Raw genomic sequence first — 21240 nt, 5'->3', positions numbered from 1 at the left:
TATACTTTTTGACGCAAAACTGTTCAGACGTAGTTTTGCATCAAAAAGTATAGCGGCGGCTTGCGTCATTCCAAAGCGCCTGCCGGGCACCACATTTATGGAAGTCCACAAGCTGGCGCAAAGGGTGGGCTAACGTCTGGGAAAATGACATTAGCCGGGTGGGGGGGTAGCAGTATGGGGGAAAGGGGTGTTGCACCAAAAAATGAAGTTAAACTGGTTAGAGGCAAAAAAAATGCCTCTAACCAGCCTAGTGTCATTTCTTGACACAAAACCATACATGCCACATGACTCCTGTTTTATAAAAGACAGGAGTCATGTCCACCACCCCAATGGCCAGCGCAGGGGACAAGGGTCCCTTGGGCATGGCCATTGCACCCAGTGCCATGTAAGGGAGCCCATTTCAGGGCCCCAATGGTACTTTAAAAATAAAAAAAATACTTACCTCTACTTACCTGGGATGGAGTCCCCCAATCCTGTGGTGTCCCTCTGGTCTGGGTGGGGTTGTTCCTGGGGCTTAGGGTGGGCACCTGTGGGCTCTTTCCATGGTGTTTGACCATGGAAATGGGTCCACAGGTCCCCTAATGCCTGCCCTGAACCAGGAGTTAAATAATGGTGCTAAGCAGGCTTAGCGCCATTATTTAGGCCTGCCTCCCTCCGTGCACCATTATTGCATGGAAAGATAAATAAGGCGCTAGGGCCTTAGAGTCATTTTTTGGATAGGAACGCCTATCTTGCATCTCATTGACGCAAGGTGGTTTCACGCATCCAAAAAATTACTAACTCCATTATTTTGGTGCTAGGTGGGTCTAGCGTCAAACTATAAATATGGAGTTACGTTTGCACTGAATTAGCGTAAAAAAATTAAGCTAATTCAGCGCAAACAGAGTATAAATATGGGCCCTACTTCGCTCATAGAATTGCTTATACGCAGCTATAGTTCGCCCACAGTTTCACTATGGTGTTAAACAACTGTGTTTAGGTTGCAAATTGAATTGGGACCGTGAGGAAGGGAAATGCCTGAAAAGCTTGTTGTTGCTTCTGAGGTCAGCAATGAACCAGGCAATTATAATGGAAACAGGTCTAACTTCCTGGAAATATTTAGCTTACGCCGATGCAGTAAAATTTAGGCAGCGTCTAGAGAAAGAGAGAGGGCAAAAGATCTTGCTGAGGTGTAAAAATGAGATCTTACATAGCGAGCTGAAGTGGGCCAAGCAAGTGAAAAGAAACCTGGGTGAAGTAATAGAAGACTGGGCTTAGATCTCCATAATTATAATGCCCGGTTAGGGATTACAAAGAGGCCGCTTAGCTCTGGACCAGCCTACCTCAACGAACGAGTAAACTTCCTCGCACCTACTCGACTTCTCCGCTGACCTCGCCCTCGCCACAGTCCCCCGCATCCAATGCACCACCTCCGGCGGCAGCTCCTTCTCCCACCTCGCCTCCAAGACCTGGAACTCCCTCCCCACCAACCTACGCAAAACCAAGGACGTCCTAACTTTCAGAAAGCACCTCAAGACATGGATTTTTTAGCAGTAAATGGCAACCCTTACCTTCCCCCCCCCGCGCCTTGAGACCCTAACGGGTAAGTAAGTAGTGCGCTTAATACATTTTTTGATTGATTGATACCGAGATATCACTTTGCAACCCCAGTATCATCCACAGTCAATTCACATTTTACTGCTACAATGCTTAATTTGGAAACGACAAAGTGCTGGTGCCGAAGTTCTGCTGAGAAGCCCGCAGCTGGTGCAATTAAACGTGGCCCTCGGAATATCGAGGCTTAAATCTCCCGCTTGACTTTAGTGCACCATCAGACACTCCCGGCCCCTTTATTTCACTCTTACAGGTTCCTGCTTTCTCCTTTTGTGATGTTTTTCCGTCTTTCGCTTCCTCCGTCTTTCCGATTTTTGTGTTTTTCTCGCTCTCCTGGGAAAAATAAGTGCCGGTCACCCAAAACAGGGAACCACCGGCTCAAATTAACCACTTGTCTGTATAATGGATTCCAGGCACGCCTGCTCTCTGTAGGGAGAAGCCTGCTGCAAAAGGCGGGCTGCGGCGCATTAAAAAAGCGCCCAGCCAAGGGTTGCTGCAGGTAGCTGCCTGGATCCATCCACAGCGGCGTTGGATGTGATCCACTGCCTTTCGGCAGTGCCCTTATGACAAGCACAAAATACCCAAAACAATGAAAGTACATGTGGATACGCACTGCACCTAAACTGCACACACTTTTAAACAGGGTTTGCCTTAAGGTGACTTTTTCCAAGTGTCAGGGGGCAAGACATCCCTTTGAAGGGGCAGAATCAAATACCTGTGACAGCGCCCCCCCCCGGAGGGTCCTGGGTGCGGAGTATTGGCAGTAGAGGAGGCATAGCTTTACAGCGCTATGCTGCACATGGGCCTTCTGGGTACATCTTTTATTGTGAGAGAATGTGTATATATTTGAAAATGACAAGCCTCTGGGGCCATCAAAGCGCACGCTGTCCAGATTGTTAGGCTACGCAGAGGAATTGACCGTTAAATGTGAAGGGGTTTTACACAAAACGTTTTACACTGAAGTGCATGAAAGGATTCCTCAAATCCATTTAAACAGCACTTTGGAACTGTTTAGACCAGGCTGAGCAGCTGTTACAAAACCCAGAAGGCGAGCCGTCGTGTGTATAGGTCTGTGGCACCCATTAGCAGTGCATTTAGCAGAATGGCACCATCATCATGCGCGTTATAATTTGAGTTCACCATCACCAAAATAATCTACTGTATATCCTAGGTAAACCAGTGTGGCGATGCATCCAGCAAGACTCCGATGAGAGTTGGGTAAGAAGGAAGAGCTCTCCTTTCTTTCAGCATAACCCCAGCGCCCGGATCATCGCCAAAACAAACACTAACTGCACCTCGCTGCTTAACTCGTGTTACCTGTTAGACGCAAGTTGTGCAGTGAGCAACAAGAGAGTTAGAAACGGAGCGAGCGCCGTCCGCTGAGCACAGCGAGGTGTCAATGGAGCAGCTCGTGGGCAGGAAGCAAAGGCCAGTGGGCGGGAAGATAAAAATAAGCATTGACAAAGCCGATACGTCTCACCTCTCCAAGAGCCATTGGCTTTGGCAATGTGTTTTTGCTATTTTGTATGCAAGTGTGGCTGCAAAGCTAAAAGTTAGTGGCGTGGAGTGTCTTAGAAGACTGCTGTAGACTGGATTTGTTGGCGTAGAGTGTCTTAAAGTGAGGTAAGGAGAGTAGAGTGTCATAGAGTTGAGTAGAGTGGAGTGGCATGGCATGAGGTGGAATAGGATGGAGTTGGTTGGAGTGGTTGGAGTGGATGGAGTGGATGGAGTGGATGGAGGAGGTGGGGTGGATCTGATTGGAGTGGATTGGATTGGTGTGGATTGGATTGGTGTAGAGTGGATTGGATTGGTGTAGAGTGAATTGAGTGGAGTGGGGTGCGGTGGATTGAGTGGGTGGACTGGAAGGGGTGGATTGGATTGGGGTGGACTGAAAGTGAGTGAGGTTGGGTGGATGTGGATGGGAGTGATAGGACAGGGGTGGGGCGGACTGGGCACGGTAGATCGGATTAGAGTTGGGTGGTCGGAGTGGGGTGAATTGGAGTCAAGTGAAGTGGGCCTGATTAGACTGGACTGAGCGGGGTGGATTGGACTGGAGGGGTTGCATTGGAACCAGAGGAAGTGGATTGGAGTGGGGTGTACTGGACTAGGATGGATTGTAGTGGGTTTGTTGGAGTGGGGTGGATTGGAGTATGGCTGGGTGGAATGGAGTGTGGTGGGCTGGGTGGACTGATCTGAGTGGGGTGGACTGAATTGAGGTGGACTGGATCAGGCTGGATTAGAGTGGGGTGGATTGAGGAGTGCATTGGGATGGACTGGAGTGTAGTGGATTGGAGTGGGGTGGGGTAGATTGGATTGAGGTGGGGTGGGTTGGAATGGAGTTGGGTGGGGTGAATTGGAATGGGTGGACTGGAGTTGGCTGGACTATAGTGGGGTGGAATGGAAAGGGGTGGATTAGAGTGGGGTGCGGTGGATTAGAGCAGGGTGAATTGGATTGCATTAGATTGTATTACAGTCGGGTGGACTAGATTGGATTGAGTAGGGTGGAGTGGATTGGGGTACATTGGATTGAGGTGGATTTGACTTGATTGGGGTGGACTGGATTGAGGTTGATTGTATTAGAGTGGGGTGGATTGGAGTGAGGTAGATTGGATTTGGCTGGAGTGGGGTGGACTGGATTGGTGTGGGGTGGCTGGATTGGGGTGAGGTGAATTGGATTGGAGTGGAATGGGGTGGGGTAGATGGTTTTGGATTGGAGTGGAGCAGATTGTTTTAGATTGTAGTGAGGCAGATTTGAGTGGGACAGACTGATTTGGATTGGAGTGGGGCAGATTGTTTTGAAGTGGAGTGGGCAGATTGTTTTGGACTGGAGTGGGGCAGATTGTAGAGGGGTGAATTGCTTTGGATTGGAGTTGGGCAGATTGGAATGGAGCAGTTTGTTTTGGATTGGAGTGGGTAGATTGTTTTGGACTGGAGTGAGGTGGACTGGGAGGAGTGGGGTGGACTGGATTGGCGTGAGGTGGACTGGATTGGCTTGTTTGAGGTAGAGTGGAATGGGCTGTATTGGACTGGTGTGGGGTGGATTTGATTGGAGTGGGGTGGATTGGAGTGTGATGGAAGGGATAGAATGGGGTAAAGTGGATTGGATTGGAGTGGGGCGGAATGGAGTGGGGCAGATGGGCTGACTGGAGTGGCGCAGATTGTTCTGGATTACAGTGAGGCAGATTGTTTTGGAATGGAGTGGGGTAGATTGATTTGGATTGGAGTGGGGCAGACTGGAGTGGGAAATAGTGTTTTGGATTGGAGTGTGGCGGATTGGTGTGGAGAAGATTGTTTTGGACTAGAGTGGGGCAGATTGGGGCTGACTGAAGTCGGGCAGATTGTTTTGGATTCAAGTGGTACAAATTGGAGTGGGGCACATTGGAGTGGAATGGAGTGGGGTACACAAGTAGGGCAGATTGTTTTGGATTAGAGTGGGTCAGCTTGTTTAGGACTGGAGTGAGGCAGATTGAAGTAGAGCAGATTATTTTGGAGTGGGGCAGACTGATTTGGACTGGAGGGGGGCAGATTGGAATGGGCTGGATTGGATTGGATTAGTGTGGAGTGGATGTGATTGGAGAGGGGTGGATTTTGGTAGATTGGAGTAGAGGGGGCAGATTGGGGTGAGGTGGATTGGACTGGAGCAGATTGAAGTGGGTGTGATTGGAGTGGGGCGTATTAGAATTGGGCATTTGGAGTGGGGCAGATGGGAATGGGGCAAATTGGAGAGGGGCAGATTGGAGTGAGTCAGGTTGTTTTGGATTGGAGCAAATTGGAGTGGATCAAATTGGTTTGGATTGGAGTGGGCATATTATTTTGGATTGGAGTTGGGCAGATTGGAGTAGGGCGGATAGGCCGATTGGAGTGGGATAGATTGGGGTGAGGCAGATTGTTTTAGATAGGAGCAGACTGGAGTGGAGCAGATTGTTTTGAATTGGAGTGGGCAGACTGTTTTGGATTAATGAACGGCAGATTGTTTTGGATTGGAGTGGGGCAGACTGGAGAGGGGCAGATTGTTTTGGACTGGAGTAGGGAGGATTGGAGTGGGGCTGATTTAAGTGGGGAAGATTGGATTGGGGCAGATTGTTTTGGTTTGGGTTGGGGCTGATTGGAGTGGGACAGACTGGAGTGGGTCACACTGGAGTGGAATGGAGTGGGGGAGATTGTTTTGGATTAGAGTGGGGCAAATTGTTTTGGATTGGGGTGGGGCAGGTTGGAGTGGAGCAGACTGATTTGGAATGAGGGAGACTGATTTGGATTGGAGTGGGGTAGATTGGAATGCTGGATTGGATTAGAGTTGGGCAAATTGTTTTGGATTGGGGTGGGGCAGGTTGGAGTGGAGCAGACTGATTTGGAATGAGGGAGACTGATTTGGATTGAAGTGGGGTAGATTGGAATGCTGGATTGGATTGGTGTGGGGTGGATTGGAGTAGAGGGAATTTGGACTGAGGGGGGGTAGATTGGGGCGAAGTCAATTGAATTGGAGCAGATTGGAGTGGGGGTGATTGGAGTGGGGTGTATTTGAGTGGTGCAGATTGGAGTGGGGCAAATGGGTCAATTGGAGTGGGGCAGATTGGAATTGGGGCAAATTGGAATGGGGCAGATTGGAGTGAGGCAGATTGGTTTGGATTGGAGCAAACTGGAGTGGAGCAAATTGTTTTGGATTGGAGTGGGGCAGATTGTTTTGGTCTGGAGTGGGGCAGACTGGAGGGGGAAGATTGTTTTGGAGTGGAGTGGGGCAGACTGGAATGGTGCAAATTCAAGTAGGGTAGAACAGAGTGGGGCAGATTGATTTGGATTGGAATAGGGAGAATTGGAGTGGGGCAGATTGAAGTGGGGTAGATTGTTTTAGATTGGAGTGTGGTAGATTGTTTTGGATTAGAGTGAGGCAGACTGGGATTGGAGTGGGGCAGATTGTGTTGGAGTGGGGCTAATTGATTTGGATTGGAGTGGGGCAGATTGGAGTGGGAGTGGTTGGGAGGATTGGAGTGTGGTGGATTGAAGTGGATTGGACTGGGGTGACTGGTTTGGATTGGAGTGGGGTGGATTGGTCTAGGATGGGATTGACTTGAGTGGGGTGGATTGGTGTGGGGTGAGGTGGGGTGGATTGGCATGGGTTGGAGTTAGGCAGGTTGGAGTGGGATGGATTATGTGTTAAAGCATAATTTCGGAACTTACACATAAAAAAGAAACTATTTTGCTTTGCAATATTCAGAACAAGATAATCATCATCTTTTAAAAACAGCGCCCACGAGCAAAAACAAAAGAAAACATGATTGCAACGTGAGAAAAGAAGGCTTGGCAAAATAAAAGAACGTTAAATAGAGAAAATAAATCTTTGCAATTTTGTTTGGCCTGCTGGGCACACTTTTGCCAGTCACATGCCTTCTGTGTGCATACCACTTTGGTAAAGCCAATAGGTCTCGCCTATGCAAGAGCTATTGGCTTCGGCAATGTGCCTTTGCCATGTTGTACATCAGTGTGGATGCTGTTCAACATGGCTAAGTTAGTGGTGTCGAGTGTTGTAGAGTGGAGTAGGGAGAGTAGAGTGTCTCAGAGTAGAGTGGATGAGAGTAGTGTTTAATGGTTCAGTGGCAGAGAGTGTCGTGGGGTGGAATAGGGGGGAGTGGATTGAAGTAGTGGGATGGATTGGAGTAGAGGAGTGGATTGGAGTGGGGTGGATTGAAATGGGGTAAAGTGGATTGGAGTGGAGTGATTAGACTAGATTGGGTTGGGTGGATTCGGCTGAAGTGATAGGACTAGGGTGGGGTGGATTGGATTGGGGTGGTTTTAAGTGGGGTGAATTGGAGTGGGGTGGGTTAGACTGGACTGGAGTGGCGAGGATTGGAGTGGAGTGGGTTGCATTTATTGAATTGGATTTGGCTTGATCAGACTGGAGTGTGTTGGATTTGACTGGAGTGGATTCAAGTGGAGTGGAATAATTGGGAGTGGGGTGGGACAGATGGATTGGAGTGGGGAGGACTGGGTGGGGTGGATTGTACTAGAGTGGGGGTGGACTGGATTAGAGTGGAGTGGATGGATTTGGGTGGACTGGAGTGAAGTGAGGTGGATTGTTTTGGGTTTAAGTGGATTGAAATTGGGTGGGGTGGACTAGAGTGGGGGTGTACTGTATTAGGGTGGAGTGTATTGGATAGGGACAGGGTGGTTTGGAATGGGGTGGGGTGGATTGCCCTGAGGTGGGGTGAACTGGACTGGAGTGAGGTGAACTGGACTGGAGTGAAGTAGATTGGAGTGGATTGGATTGGATTGGATTGGATTGGATTGGAGTGGGGTGGATTGGAGTGGACTGGCATGGGCTGAATTGGGGTGGACTGGACTTTTGCAGTGGAATGGATTTGTATGGCGTGAGGTGGAGTGGGGTGGATTGGATTGGACTGGATTTGAGTAGGGTGGATTGTGGTAGAATGGACTAGTGTGGGGTGGATTGAAGTGGTGTGGGTTGGGATGGATTGGACTGGTGTGGGTTGGGGTGGGTTGGATTGAGGTGGTTTTGAGTGGGTGGGTTGGACAGCAGTGAGGTGGATTAACTTGGACTGTATTGGACTGAAGTGGGATGGGCTAAGGTGAATTGGATTAGAGTGGGGTGGACTGGAGCATAGTGGGTAGATTGGAGTAGAGTGGGGTGAGGTAGATTTGAGTGGCGTGGAGTGGATGGGGTGAACTGGATTGGAGTGGGGTGGATTGAAATGGGGTGTGGTGGACAGGACTGGAAGGAGTGGATTGGACTGGGTGTGGTAGGGTGAATTTGAGTGAGGTGGAATGCACTGAGGAGGGGGGAGACTTGGATTGGAGTGGGGTGGAGACAAATGAAGTGAGGTGGATTGGATTTGGATTGGGGTTGGGTGGATTGGACTGGAGTGGGATGAATTGAATTGAATTGAATTGGAGAGGGATGAATTAGATTGGTATGGAATGCAGTGGATTGGATTTGTGGAGTGGGGTGCATTGGATTGGAGTGGGGTAGATCAATGTGGTGTGGATTAAGGTGAACTGGGGTGGACTAAGGTGGATTAGAATGGAGTGTGGTGGACTGGGGTGAGGCGGGTGGATTGGGTCACACTGGATTGGGGTGGGTTGGATTGGAATGTGGTGGTTTGGAGCACGATGGGAAGGACTGGAGTGGGGTGGGTTGGACAGGAGTAGGTGGGTTTGATTGTGGTGGATTGGATTGAAGCTGGGTAGTTTGGATTGGTCTGGATTGAGGTGGACTGGATTGGCGTAGGGTGGATTGCAGCGGATTGGAGTGGGGTGAATTGGGATGCAGTGGTGTGAATTGGGATGGATTGGATTGGGGTGGGGTGGGGTGGGGTGGACTGGATTGGAGCGGGACTGCCTGGAGTGGGGCGGTCCAGGGCAGACTGGAGTGGGGCAGATTGTTTTTGCTTGGAGTGAGGCAGTTTCTTTTTTTATTGGAGTGCAGCAGATTATTTTGGACTGGAGTGGGACAGATTGTTTTGGACTGGAGTGGGGCAAATTGTTTTGGTTTCCAGTGGGGCAGACCGTTCTGGATTAGAGTGGGGCAGATTTTTGTGGATTGGAGTGTGCAGACTGGTTTGGGGCATATTGTTTTTGAAAGGAGTGGGGCAGACTGGAGCCGGGCAGATTAATATGGATTGGAGTGGGGCAGATTGTTTTGGATTGGAGTGGGGCAGGTGCTTTTGGATTGGAATGAGGCAGAGTGTTTTGAATTGGAATGGGGCAGATTGTTTTGGATTGGAGTGGGGCAGATGCTTTGGACTGGAGTGGGGCAGACTGCTTTGGACTGAAGTGGGGCAGATTGCTTTTAAGTGGAGTGGGCAGACTGTTTTGGATTGAATTGGGTGGATTGTTTTAGATTGGAGTTGGCCAGATTGGAGTGTGGTCAGATTGCTTTGGACTGCAGTGGTTAGATTTTTTTAGACTAGAATGGGGCAGATTGTTTTGGTTTGTACTTGGACGGACTGGAGTGAAGCAGATTGTTTTGGATTGTAGTTGGGAAGATTTGTTTGAACTGTGGTGGGGCAGATTGCTTGGTGTGTACTGGGCAGACTGGAGTGAGGCATATTGTTTTGGACTGGAGTGGGGCAAACTGTTTTGGATTTATATTTGGCAGACTGTTTTGGAATGGATTGGAGCAGATTATTTTGGTTAGGACAGATTTGAGTGGGGCAGATGGTTTTGGACTGGAGTGGGGCAGATTGAAGTTGGGTGGACTGGGGTGGGTCGGAGTGGATTGGGGAGGATCGAGTGAGGTGGATTGGATTGCAGTGGAGTGGACTGGATTAGGGTAGGGCGGATTGGACTGGAGGGGGGATTGGAATGGGTCAGATTGTTTTAGATTGGAGTGGGGCAAATTGTTTTGGATTTATATTTGGCAGACTGTTTTGTAATGGATTAGAGCAGATTGTTTTGGATTAGGACAGATTTGAGTGGGGGCTGGAGTGAGGCAGATTGAAGTCGGGTGGACTAACTGGGGCGGAGTGGGTTGGGGTGGATCGGGTGAGGTGGATTGGAGTGGACTGGATTGGGGTAGGGCGGATTGGATTGGAGGGGAGATTGGAATTGGTCAGATTGTTTTGGATTGCAGTGGGGCAGATTGTTTTGGACTGGAGTAAGGCAGTTTGAAGTGGGGCAGACTGTTTTGGAATGGAGTTGGGCAGATTGTTTTGGATTAGAGTGGGGCAGATTGTTCTGGACTGAGTGGGGCAGACTGTTTTGGATTGGAGTGAGGCAGTTGGAGTGGCGCAGATTATTTTAGATTGGAGTGGGACAGATTGTTTTGGGTTAGGGTGGGACAGATTGCAGTGAAATGGAGTGGGGCAGATTGTTTTGAATTGCTGTATCGGAGCTGGGCAGATTGGAGTGGGCTGGGTTGGGAGTATTGGAGTATGGCAGAATAGGATGGAGTGAGGTGGAATGTACTGGGGTTGGGCTAACTGGGGTGGGGCAGATTGTTTTGAGTTGGGGTGGGGCAGAACATTTTGGATTACAGTTGGACAGACTGAAGTAGGCCAGATTGTTTTGAACTGGAATGGGGCAGATTGTTTTGGATTGGACTAGAAGTTAAAAGAAGAAAATAGTATCTCAATTACGTGGGGAGCAGCGGACGGGCACTGATTAAGTTGAACCAATCAGTGCTTGGTCCCTTCTCCACACACCAGCACAGAAATGATGATATGCCAACAGTGTCCAATTATGAGGCTATAAAGAAAAGTGCCAGGCAAGCAAACAAATGGTAAGCAATGGGCGGGCTCCAAGCCCTTTTCTAAAAACAACAGCGTTTCACTAGCGATACAGATGCGATAGGGCATGCTATTGCAGGGTTGACCCTAAAAAGAATAAAATAGTGCCTCAATCACGTAGGGAGTAGTGGACGGGCACTGATTAAACTGACTCAACCGGTGCTTGGTCCCTGCTCCACAGAGAGGTACGGAAATGATGCTAGGCCTGCAGTGATGAATTACAAGGCTGCAAAGAAGAGTGACACGCAAGCCAACAAATGGTAAGCAATGGGTGGGCTCTCAGCTTTTTCTTAACAATAGTGTCTCACAAGCAAAAAGCATGCGCAAGCGCATGCTGTCACAGGCTAGACCCTAAAAATAAAGGCAAATGAGGGAGGAGCATCACACGAGGAAGAGACCAACGTGGTATGGGGAGAAGCACACAATGAACAGATCAACACAGAGCTCCGGGGAGGAATTGGGGGGTAGAAGTACACAAGAAAGAGAGATTTGCATACAGGGAAGAGAGCAATACATACTGTTGGTGCATAGTTGGCAGGGTTAAGGCAAAGCACACAAGGGAGAAAAGTGGAAAACACATGCTCTCATTGAGTGCAAAGCCAAAAAGAAAAAAAGTAGATCCCTGAAAGTAAGTAGTGGAACTATACAAGTCAACCAATCAGAAGGATGGTAAAGAGATTACACAAGATGAGACCAGGAAAGCCATCAAATAGGGAAAATTAAAATAAGAATGACAAAGGCAACCAATGGCAGGCCCACTGTAAGCTCTTGGTAAGCTCTGAAAAGGTATTTCACACCAAGAGAGCCTGTGCTGTCTGGTAGGCAAGATCTAAAAAGGATGTCTCCTTACCCCAAATCACTGATACCCGACCATATAGTAAGAATGAAAGCTCTAACAGCATTATAGTGTTAACCTCCTCCGTTAAGGAAACTCAAAACTGTATGACAAATATAAAACTCAAGTTGAACCCAAAGAACACAAATTTTCTCCTACCCTCCCATAATAAATGGCAGGCATGAACCACTGACCCAATACTGACAATGAACTCTAAGACATTGGCCATTCACCAAAAATGATCACTGCTACTCCATAGCCAAAAAGAAAGGACTGATTTCAATTAAAACTCTTTCATAGTCTCAGGACCGCCTTTCACAACGAGACCAAATTGGTCATCCAAGTCTTAGTCACTACTCATATTGGCAATGAAAATGCCCTACTGACTGGCCTTTTAAAATCTGCCTTCCAAAATCTCCCTTCCAAAATCTCCCTTCAAAGCCATGGTTTGATCAGAAGCTCATCTAAATTCAAATAAAAAAACCTGAATGCATCATGCCTCTCTTTACAGTTTTAGGCTGGCTTCCTTTGGAATGCCGACCTGCATAAAAGATTGCATGAATCATTTACATATCGATCCACATGAAGAAGCCTACAAATCAATACCCAAAACCTCAGATCCTGGTAGAAAGTTTCTTAAGAAGCCAAACTATCCTCAAGAAGGCTATCCTCAATGTGCGCTCTTATTTAGAGAGCACTGCACCATTAACAAATTCTACTCTGGAAATGAATTAAAGACACGGTAAATAACAGATGGGCCACGCCAACTTCAGTCTTCAAGCAGGACGTCAAACTGCACTTTAGCTGATGGGTGTAGTTAACATGAGGTCTCTAATAAAACAGATTCTGGCAACCATGTCTCTCTCAATGCTGAATGTTCCTCTCAACTGCACTGATATATATGATATATATTATTCATCCCGCTGACAATATAAATTGTTTTTTCCAGTTACACTATGCATAACTATACCCTATTAGGCTGTGCAGAGGGTCTTGATGGCACTAATGTAAAAGCTAAAGTAAATACATAAATCGTTTCCCGGCATAAGGCTGCTTAAGTATTCCAAAAACCGAGAAAGTGTGAAGTATAGTGTTCGTTTTAGTTGGAGGACATTGTAGAGTAAAAAAGTACATTAGGCACAGAAGGTAACTGCCACAATAGTTAACGAAATATCCTTCATCTGACTTGCTGGGGAATTTCAAATTTCAATGGAAACTCATTCAATTACTTGATAACGTACATTGTTAATTTGCTATTCCAAGCATAAGTCTCACATTCGGTCATTAACAAGATGCATACACATTTAAAAGGCAATTTTATAAGTTATTTAAAAAAATAAAATTATCTATCGATGACTGCAAATTCACAAAAAGCAATTTTTAATGGTGGGAGTGGCGAGCTGCTACATCAAGTTGGTCCTCCTACAGTCCTGCCATACAAATCAAATACAATAAAGCACCAAAATAAACTTCACACATTTATAAAAATAAATGTAAACCCCAAACTCGTGCTAAATATATAGCGCTAGTGCATCACTTTGTAAGTACTGTTCCAGTTCCCAACGAAAAAAACTTTAGAAACTAGTGGAAACAGCTCCTTTAATGCATACATGTTTGCATTATTTCGAATGGTAGTCAATGAGTCTCAATCTCACACTTTTAAGTAGGTCTCTTTGTCATGCTCAAGTCTTTTTATATTCCATTCTCAAAATATATAAAATAGCATAAAATGTTTTAATATGTTTCCTACTGCAAATTAATTTGGCAGAGTGCAGCATTTTAGTTGAATGTGGCCTATAATATGGCATATCAATAAAGTTTTTAAACTGAGCGTTATTGAGAAAGCAAGGATGTACCATGAATGGTAAAGTAATCAACAAAATCCATTTTTGCTGTCCTAAGGATGATAATAGCCTCAGTTTTCCATCTAGAAGAGTCTTGGTTTGAAATCCACATGTTGCTTGTTGTTAGGGTTTAAACAACTGAAGTTTACCATCCAAAGTGGCAGTAGTGAGTTCGGGTGATGAGGGGCTAAATGCTACATTAATAACGGATTCTGTGTGTCCTGACAATTTACAAGAAAACATGCTTCTCTGTATCTCATAAATGTAGGCACATCTGTCTTCTGATCCGGATGCTATAAACCGCCCACAAGGGCTGATGGCAATTCCACAAGGGTGACCACGGTTAAGATGCCCTTCAAATCGCCGCACACACTTTAAGGACCTTAAGTCCCATAGTTTGATACCGTCACCCACGGCAGTGGTTACGAAAAGATTATAGAAGTTTGGTTCCTGAGCACTGAATGCTGAACCCTTATTTTGGCAGATCTGGTGGACGGAACGAGAATGTGCATTGGTAATTGTGGCCACACTACAACCTGCATTAAGGTCAAAAACCTCCACTGCTCGATTGCTTCCAGCTGTAAGCATGATATATGAATAAAAATCATTTACTGCAGAAAGACTAGTGATCTCCTGAGTGGAGGCCATCTGGAATTTATGTACTGGTTTACACCTGCTTCTCTCTTTATACCGCTTTAGGTCATCCTTGCTTGTGTCGATACAGTACTTCAGTAGCTGCCATTCTGCTCCTGTGGATAAAAGTATAAACTTATCCATGTAGTAAAACTGGCAGCATCTCACAGGTTTGCAAAACATCTCCTTTGACATAACAATCACCGGTTCTGTGTTCCGCACTGACCAAATCCTTAATGTTTGGTCAGCTGCTGAAGACACTAGCCAGTTTTTATCAAGACTCCAAGCCACGGAGGTCACTGCACCATCGTGACCTGGGTAAGCAGCTGGCGATCCAATAAGATTAGAGTTGAATACCAGTACGGTACTGTCTGCCAGGCCACATGCTAACCGCTCTCCGTCCCCTGAATACTGCATACAACACACAGAGGTGGGTTTATTAGCCACGGCTGCCTGTCCATGAAGTTTACTCGGAGCAGGACAATCCATGGGGTACTCATATGTAAGTGCCCTCCCAGAAGTCTTCTTCGTTGATGGAAATTCGCTGTTTTTCTTTGCATTCGTCTGTGTAGAAAACATTTTCATTCGTGGCGCTGCTGTGTATCCTGAAGACTTGATCTTATTGTGGAAAACCAATGGTTGGTCTTTTACTGGGTTCTTTGCACCACTATTCTTCTTAGTGAGCGACTTGGAGTCGTCTTTCTTAGAGATCCCACGACAGATCGGTGACGTTGTAAGCAGAGGACACTGGGCAAACACAGAAATGTCAATGTCCCTTTTGTGTATCCTCGTCTGTTGTGTTCTCAAAAGAGCTATGGAATTAATCTCCAATAGGGCGATCTGGTTTCCAAACAAAGAAGTAAGCAAACAAAAAAGATTGCCGCCTGATGCGCTTGCCATTGCACATGATCCAACAACATGAATGCTCAGGTTACTGAAATCTTCATAAAGCAAAATAGCTTCGAATTCACAGTTTGCCAAATTAATTAGAAATAAACCGGTTGAGCTTCCTAGCCACAGGCGCCTGGTGTTCACGGGAAAAAATGACAGCTCCTCATTAACAGGCGATTCCAGAGGTTCAATCCTGAAAACTGGCAAAGCTGCTTCCAAGCTGTTCTCTGGTTTTATGTCACACGATACTTTCTGGTTCTCGCATGATTGGTTTTCTTTCGGTCCAGATGGCAACTTGCTGAAGAAGTGCTGTTTCTCTTTATGGAGGTCACACCGTATAATACACCGGTATTGATGTTCTCTTTCTAAGCTGAAAAGCCAGATCTGTCCGTCCGCACTCCCAGTAACAAGCTGCTTATATTCGTCATCAATGTACAAGCTCAGCAAGGGAGATCCTGATAAGACTGTTGACTGGTGCACCAGTGTTTTTGTGGAACTGTCCCAGATCCTGAAAGTTCGGTCTTCAGACACTGTTGTAAGCAGGTTCGTCTGCCAGGGCAAAAATTCAGCGCTCGTCACTGGTCCCGCGTGGCCTTCGAACTCCCCTAACACTTCTGCGTGCTTCGAGCAGAGTAAATAGAGTTTGCTGTCAGCACATACAGCCACCGTCTCGTCATCCGGGCTGAAAGTTAGGTAATGCACCGTTCCGAGAAGAGTGCCGAGCACCGTCCCGCGGGGTTGAAGCCCCCGTTGATGGCTCTTAAAGCACTCGCCCAGGTGCCAAAGGATAACGTAGTCAGGTGACGCCGAGCAGGCGACAAGAGAATTAGGTCTACGCCCGAAGGTCACGGCGCTGACGGGTTGGTGATGGCCTTTCAGATGTAACGGCTGGTGGTCAGAGGGGTCGAGAGTCCAAATGCACAGTTCGTTACCATTGAGAGGGAAGGCGGAGAACCGCCGATTACATGCGAGTTGCACGTGAGATGCGGAGACGGTGGATCGAGCAACGCGTTTCTCAGCGACAATGTTGTGGGTGTGGAATTTGTCTGGTAGCAGAGCATCACCGCCTGTCTCCATCTTCGCGTTATCCCGAGGTTCCCGTGCCGTCGCTCGCCCTGCTCTAGTCGTTCCGTCCGCCGTGTGGATGCCTCTTTCTTCCGCAGCACGCAAAGCGCGGCCAGCGGTTTCCAGGCAACAGCGTGACGCGGGGTCGAAACCTGCCTGGCACGTGACACCACGGAATGTGGAAGTGCTGTTGCACATGCTACTTTACCCCGGCCACAGAACTCGGTAATGAAAAGGAATGATGGGGTAACCTATACTGGGTGGGGTTGCGGGTCCAGACCAATTGGAAGCAAGAATACTTGAGGTCTTGTCATCAAAAGAGAAAGAAAAGAAAAGGACCATCTCATGGACTGGAAACACTGTTTTGTGGACGAGAACCCTCACCCACCCTTGGGTATCATGCTTCATCATAGGGTTCCTCTTCACACTAGAGGGCGTAGTAAGGGGAAAAAACACCCACCACTTATAACACGTCCCACATGGGTTACAGCAAGTAAAACAAGTGAGCCCAAACCACCCTATTTGGATTAAGGGATGTGGGAAATGCTTTAAATGGAGGGTACTCTCTGGTTTAATTTGAAACAGAGAGTACCTTCACTTTGTTGCAGCGTGAAATTTACTAATGCTTTTAGTGACCCAGACGTCAGCAGAAAAGCTTCATGCTGAAAGCTTAACATAGAGAATAGCTGTACTGACACTTATTTAAAGTGTTCATGTTTTTATTTTGTTGTGGACACCATTGTGCTTACCAGGATTGACAATATACTAACGATTGAAATAATGCCAGAGTATATTTTAAACATTAGAGTAACTGTTAGCAGTCAAACGAAATCAATTTTATAATATTTAATGTGCGATTTATTAGTATAAAGTTACATGCACATACAAATAAATGCACTTCTCTGTCTTACCTAATGTGATGCTTTTACAAAGATTGTAATTGGTAATGAAATGTATTTCCATATTCTGATATATTATTAATGCTGAATTTATAAGTTTATTTAAAATTCTTGTGTTAGCATAACTAGGCCTGACCACTTCGTAATCGCAGTCATGTAAAAGCAATGAATCATTTCTTTTCTCTAACAGGAATTTTTCCATAAGGTTGTTCTTATGAATAGTAAAGGGTCCCATTGTTTAAATGTCACAAGTTGTTTCAAAGTGACCTTGATTCCAGACGATTTGGGCCTGTGGACTAAACATGAAGGAAAATTGTTTCTTTCAACATGGACGTACACATGAAAAGAAGGTGGGCCCATTGTGTACCCTGGGAAGAATTCTTCTTGTTGCAAAGTGCTAGAAAATTGTTGTAGACTATTGGATTCACACAGAAGGAGGATATGACTTCAGACGAAACCTGAGAAAACTAAGCCATGTTGTAAATTTGATTTGTGCCAAGACACTGATTGCATATTGCCCTTTTTGCGTGATGTGGAATCACTCAACTGTTGAATCAGAGAAATTTGTGAACTTTACTATGGGGATGTACTTCGTATGTTTCAGTTAGTTCTCAAGTTTTTCTGGTTGTTTCCCTGTGCAGCTAGTGTTCTGCACTTGCCCTGATGGTGCGTCTAACAGACTTTGCTGATGATCTAAAGTGCTTTGCTAATGAAGTTCTCTTGAATGCTGATTCTAGGAGAGGAACATTTTCATGCTAATGCTGTGTTTCTGCTGACCTGTTCTATCTAATAGAAGTTAGCATACTGAAACCTATATTATTTTTCTAGTTAGTTTCCTTTAGTCCGAGATAGATTGTTTCCAAATTATATCTGTCTTCTTTTGTAATTTGTCCGCATGTGTTAGCCCGCTCCCACACATGCATATCCTAATTTGGTTAATTATAGGGATACCCTCTATGCAACCCTGATTATTATATCTCTGTTAATTTGATTTGACTAATGTGTACACAGTCTGATTTGAAGTATGTTCCTATCTCACAAATCTTGTCACTAATGATATGCATTATTTTTCTGAATGCGTAAAGGTGTTGATGTTAAGGAGAATACATTTGTTTCACTGTTTGGGACAACCAATGGTGGTGATTTATCATTATAATTTGATTCTCTGCATAATTTTGCTTAACTTTAGCTTTGTGGATGTAAAATAAAGCCTTGAAACTTTTATTGATTGGAGTTTTCCTTCTGTGGCCACATTGGTCATGATGTCTAAATTAGTTGAGATAAGTGTGAATGGATTGTGTTTGGTTAACCATACTCTTCACTGGGTCCAAAGGTGAAGCGTTTTTGATTCCTGTGAAAGATGGGGAAAAACACATTAACTTCTCAGCACAGTTTCAATACATTTAGCAGGAGCAAACAGGCACTCTAATTTGTGAGTACCTACACTTTAATAGTCCCATTTAAAGCACTAGATGTGGGTTTCTCCCCACGATATTTTTCTAAAAATGGTGGCAAACTTTAATTCCTCTGAACATCCCATTACAGAAGCTTTCATTAAACAACACATAGCTGTGTGCAGTGGCATCTGCCACAGACATCATAACTCCCTGAGCGTTCCACTCACCCTCCTCACCATAGGTTGTGAAACTGTGCACCAGGCACCCATACCAGCCCTCATGTGTCCACTTCTCCTGTGGCCCATACACTGTCCCAGACTGTCGTGGAACCTGGGTCTGTCACCACTCTGAGTCTGTGTCTCATAGAATACCATCCCTTGTTGCATGATATCACTAATGTTGAGTGATGGTAATGTAGCAATGATAATAGCACTCAAGAACCTGCTAAGCTATCTTGTGTTAGGATTTTGAAAAGCCTTAATGCATGATTCTCAGAATGTTGTGAGATATTTGTAGAAAATATTTTTGTTCCTTTGATTGCAACAGTGGCAAACTAAGAATACTGGCAAATATTCATCCATTTTCACAGGCCAGGGCAGAGGTAATTTGTATGGGCTCAGTACTATGCTAGGGTTTCGTCATCTAGTACAGATTTAAGGTAGTTTGGCAAAGCATTGCACAGATGTCTCAAAAGGGCAGCAAGGTTGAAATCCTTGAAGCAGTATTACATTTTCTTAATGTTTCTTATATTTCTCATTCAAAAGTTTTTGCTAATTTTTGCCTATTTTTTCTTCAGGATACATAACATTTCTTTCAAAATGCACAGATTTGTCTTCTTTGGTTATGTTTCAGCCAAACAAGACTGAAGGAACAGAGGGAAACCTTGAACATCGCTCAGCTTCAGGGTCAGGTTTCAAACACGTCTCCAAGACATTATGAGAAGTTCTGCTGCTGCATGCCTTCTGTCTAACTTGGGATCATGCATAGGTACCCAGATATCCCATGCCACTAACCTTTGCTCAGCCCTTTGCCACTGCGTGTAATGACAAGTGCTGTTCATGTTGAGTGCACAATGAGCATCTGTTAATGCTGCAGTGCTAGCACCCAGCCTCTCATGCATGTGAAAGAAGAGAGATTCTGTGGGCCTTCAGGCCGATTGCCTGTACGAGGAATAGGCCTGTGGACTACATCCTCCAAGATGAAACTGCACCTTGACTAACCACTGCCTGTGAATGCTTGCTGTCTGTCCTGTTCTGACAAGTGCTAGCTTTATTAGAGCCTGCTGCAGTGGGTAAGTATGGTCAGACCAAATTACTTGAGTAGCAGCCCTCCTGCCCCCGCTCCAGCTGACAGAATAGGGGCCTCACAACGCCATGCCTCACACCATGCATTACTTAATATGGTGTGGACTACAACTCCCTTGCCAGGGAGGAGCTCTTGAGAGTGGTCACACTGAGTGTGCAGTGGGGTGGGTAAGGGCCAAGTGTGAACATGAAAAGATGAAAATTGCCTCTTGGTGGAACAACCTGTCTTTATTGATGTCCCACCAAGGAATATAATTACAAATCAAGGGGAAACATCTTCAATCCTAATGTTCTTAATGTATCATATTACGCAATCCATGCTAAAGAGCAAGTTAATTAATAACATTTTGAAGTATTAAAGTACTAATTAATAAGGTAAAATAGAAAGAATAAATTTTTAATGCACAAATGTTTTGCAACTGGATGTATGATGGAACAACGCATAAGCCAACCACGCATGCTTGAACAACGCCATTGGAACAACGTCCGTGTTGTTTCCATGAATGCCTTTACCACGCATGTCTTTAGAATGATTTTTCGTTATAGAGGCATGTATGGAACGGCAAGTGTGGTTTTCGCATGCCACCCCCTACCCGCCCTAAAAATACAACTACCCCGACACCCCACCCACCCTAAAAATAGAATACCCGACCCCCCAACCAGCCCTAAAAATAAAACAACCCAACACCCAGCCCGCCCCTAAAACTACCCCGATACCTCCCATCCGCCCTAAAAATAAAACTACCCGATCCCCCACCTGCCCCTAAAAACTACTCCGATACCCTTCACCCACCCTCAGCCCTAAAACCTACCCCAACCCACCACCTGCCCTAAAAACAACCAACCCCCACCCCCAAAAATAAAACTAACCTGTCCCTAAAAACAAAATTACACCAAACCCCCACCCATGCCCCTAAAAATCCGACCCCTCCACCTGCCCTAAATACAAAATTACCATGCCCCCCAATAAAAAAAAACTACCCGACCCCCACCCCGCCCTAAAAACCATAGTATCCCACCCCTGCCCTAAAAATAAAACCACCCGACCCCTTAACAAAAAAAAAAAAACACCCCACCCCTAAAAACAGTCTCCCAGCCCCACTTACCAGACGGCGTCCTACCCTGACCCCCCACCCCTAAATAGAAAATTACCTTGAACCCCCCCACCCCGCCCCTAAAAAACCAATCACCCCACCCGCCCTAAATAGAAAATTACCCTCACCCCCCAAAAAAAACCACCCACAATACTCAATTACCCGACCCTAAAAAAAATACTACCCGACCCCCCCACAATACATTATTACCCCAACCCCCACCCGTCCCTTAAAACCCGATCCCCCATCCCTGCCCTAAATACATAATTACCTTGACCCCCCATCGCCACCCCCCAAAACCCGATGCCCTATCTGCCCTATATACAAAATTACACTGACCCTCCACCCCGCCCCTAAAAACCCAATCCGCTCCACCCGCCCTAAATACAAAATTACCCCGACCGCCCACCCTCCCCCTAAAAACCCATCCCCCACCCCCCTAAATA

The 21240-nt window shown here is 46.1% G+C and overlaps 1 protein-coding gene across 1 annotated transcript; it reads right to left on the bottom strand.

Moving 5' to 3' along the window:
- Positions 1 to 13059: 13059 nt before the first annotated feature.
- On the bottom strand, positions 13060 to 16308 carry WDR27 (WD repeat domain 27). Its single transcript, XM_069237867.1, has one exon. It carries the CDS (start codon positions 16296 to 16298, stop codon positions 13635 to 13637), a length of 2664 nt encoding a protein of 887 aa, XP_069093968.1. The 5' UTR covers positions 16299 to 16308; the 3' UTR covers positions 13060 to 13634.
- Positions 16309 to 21240: the final 4932 nt, after the last annotated feature.

Source organism: Pleurodeles waltl, chromosome 6 (assembly GCF_031143425.1).
Source record: "Pleurodeles waltl isolate 20211129_DDA chromosome 6, aPleWal1.hap1.20221129, whole genome shotgun sequence".
Classification (NCBI taxonomy): domain Eukaryota; kingdom Metazoa; phylum Chordata; class Amphibia; order Caudata; family Salamandridae; genus Pleurodeles; species Pleurodeles waltl.
This window is presented reverse-complemented; position numbering and strand designations above follow the sequence as displayed.

Coding starts and splice junctions, on each gene's coding strand:
- WDR27 (XM_069237867.1), bottom strand. CDS start 16,298: ATGTGCAACAGCACTTCCACATTCCGTGGTGTCACGTGCCAGGCAGGT.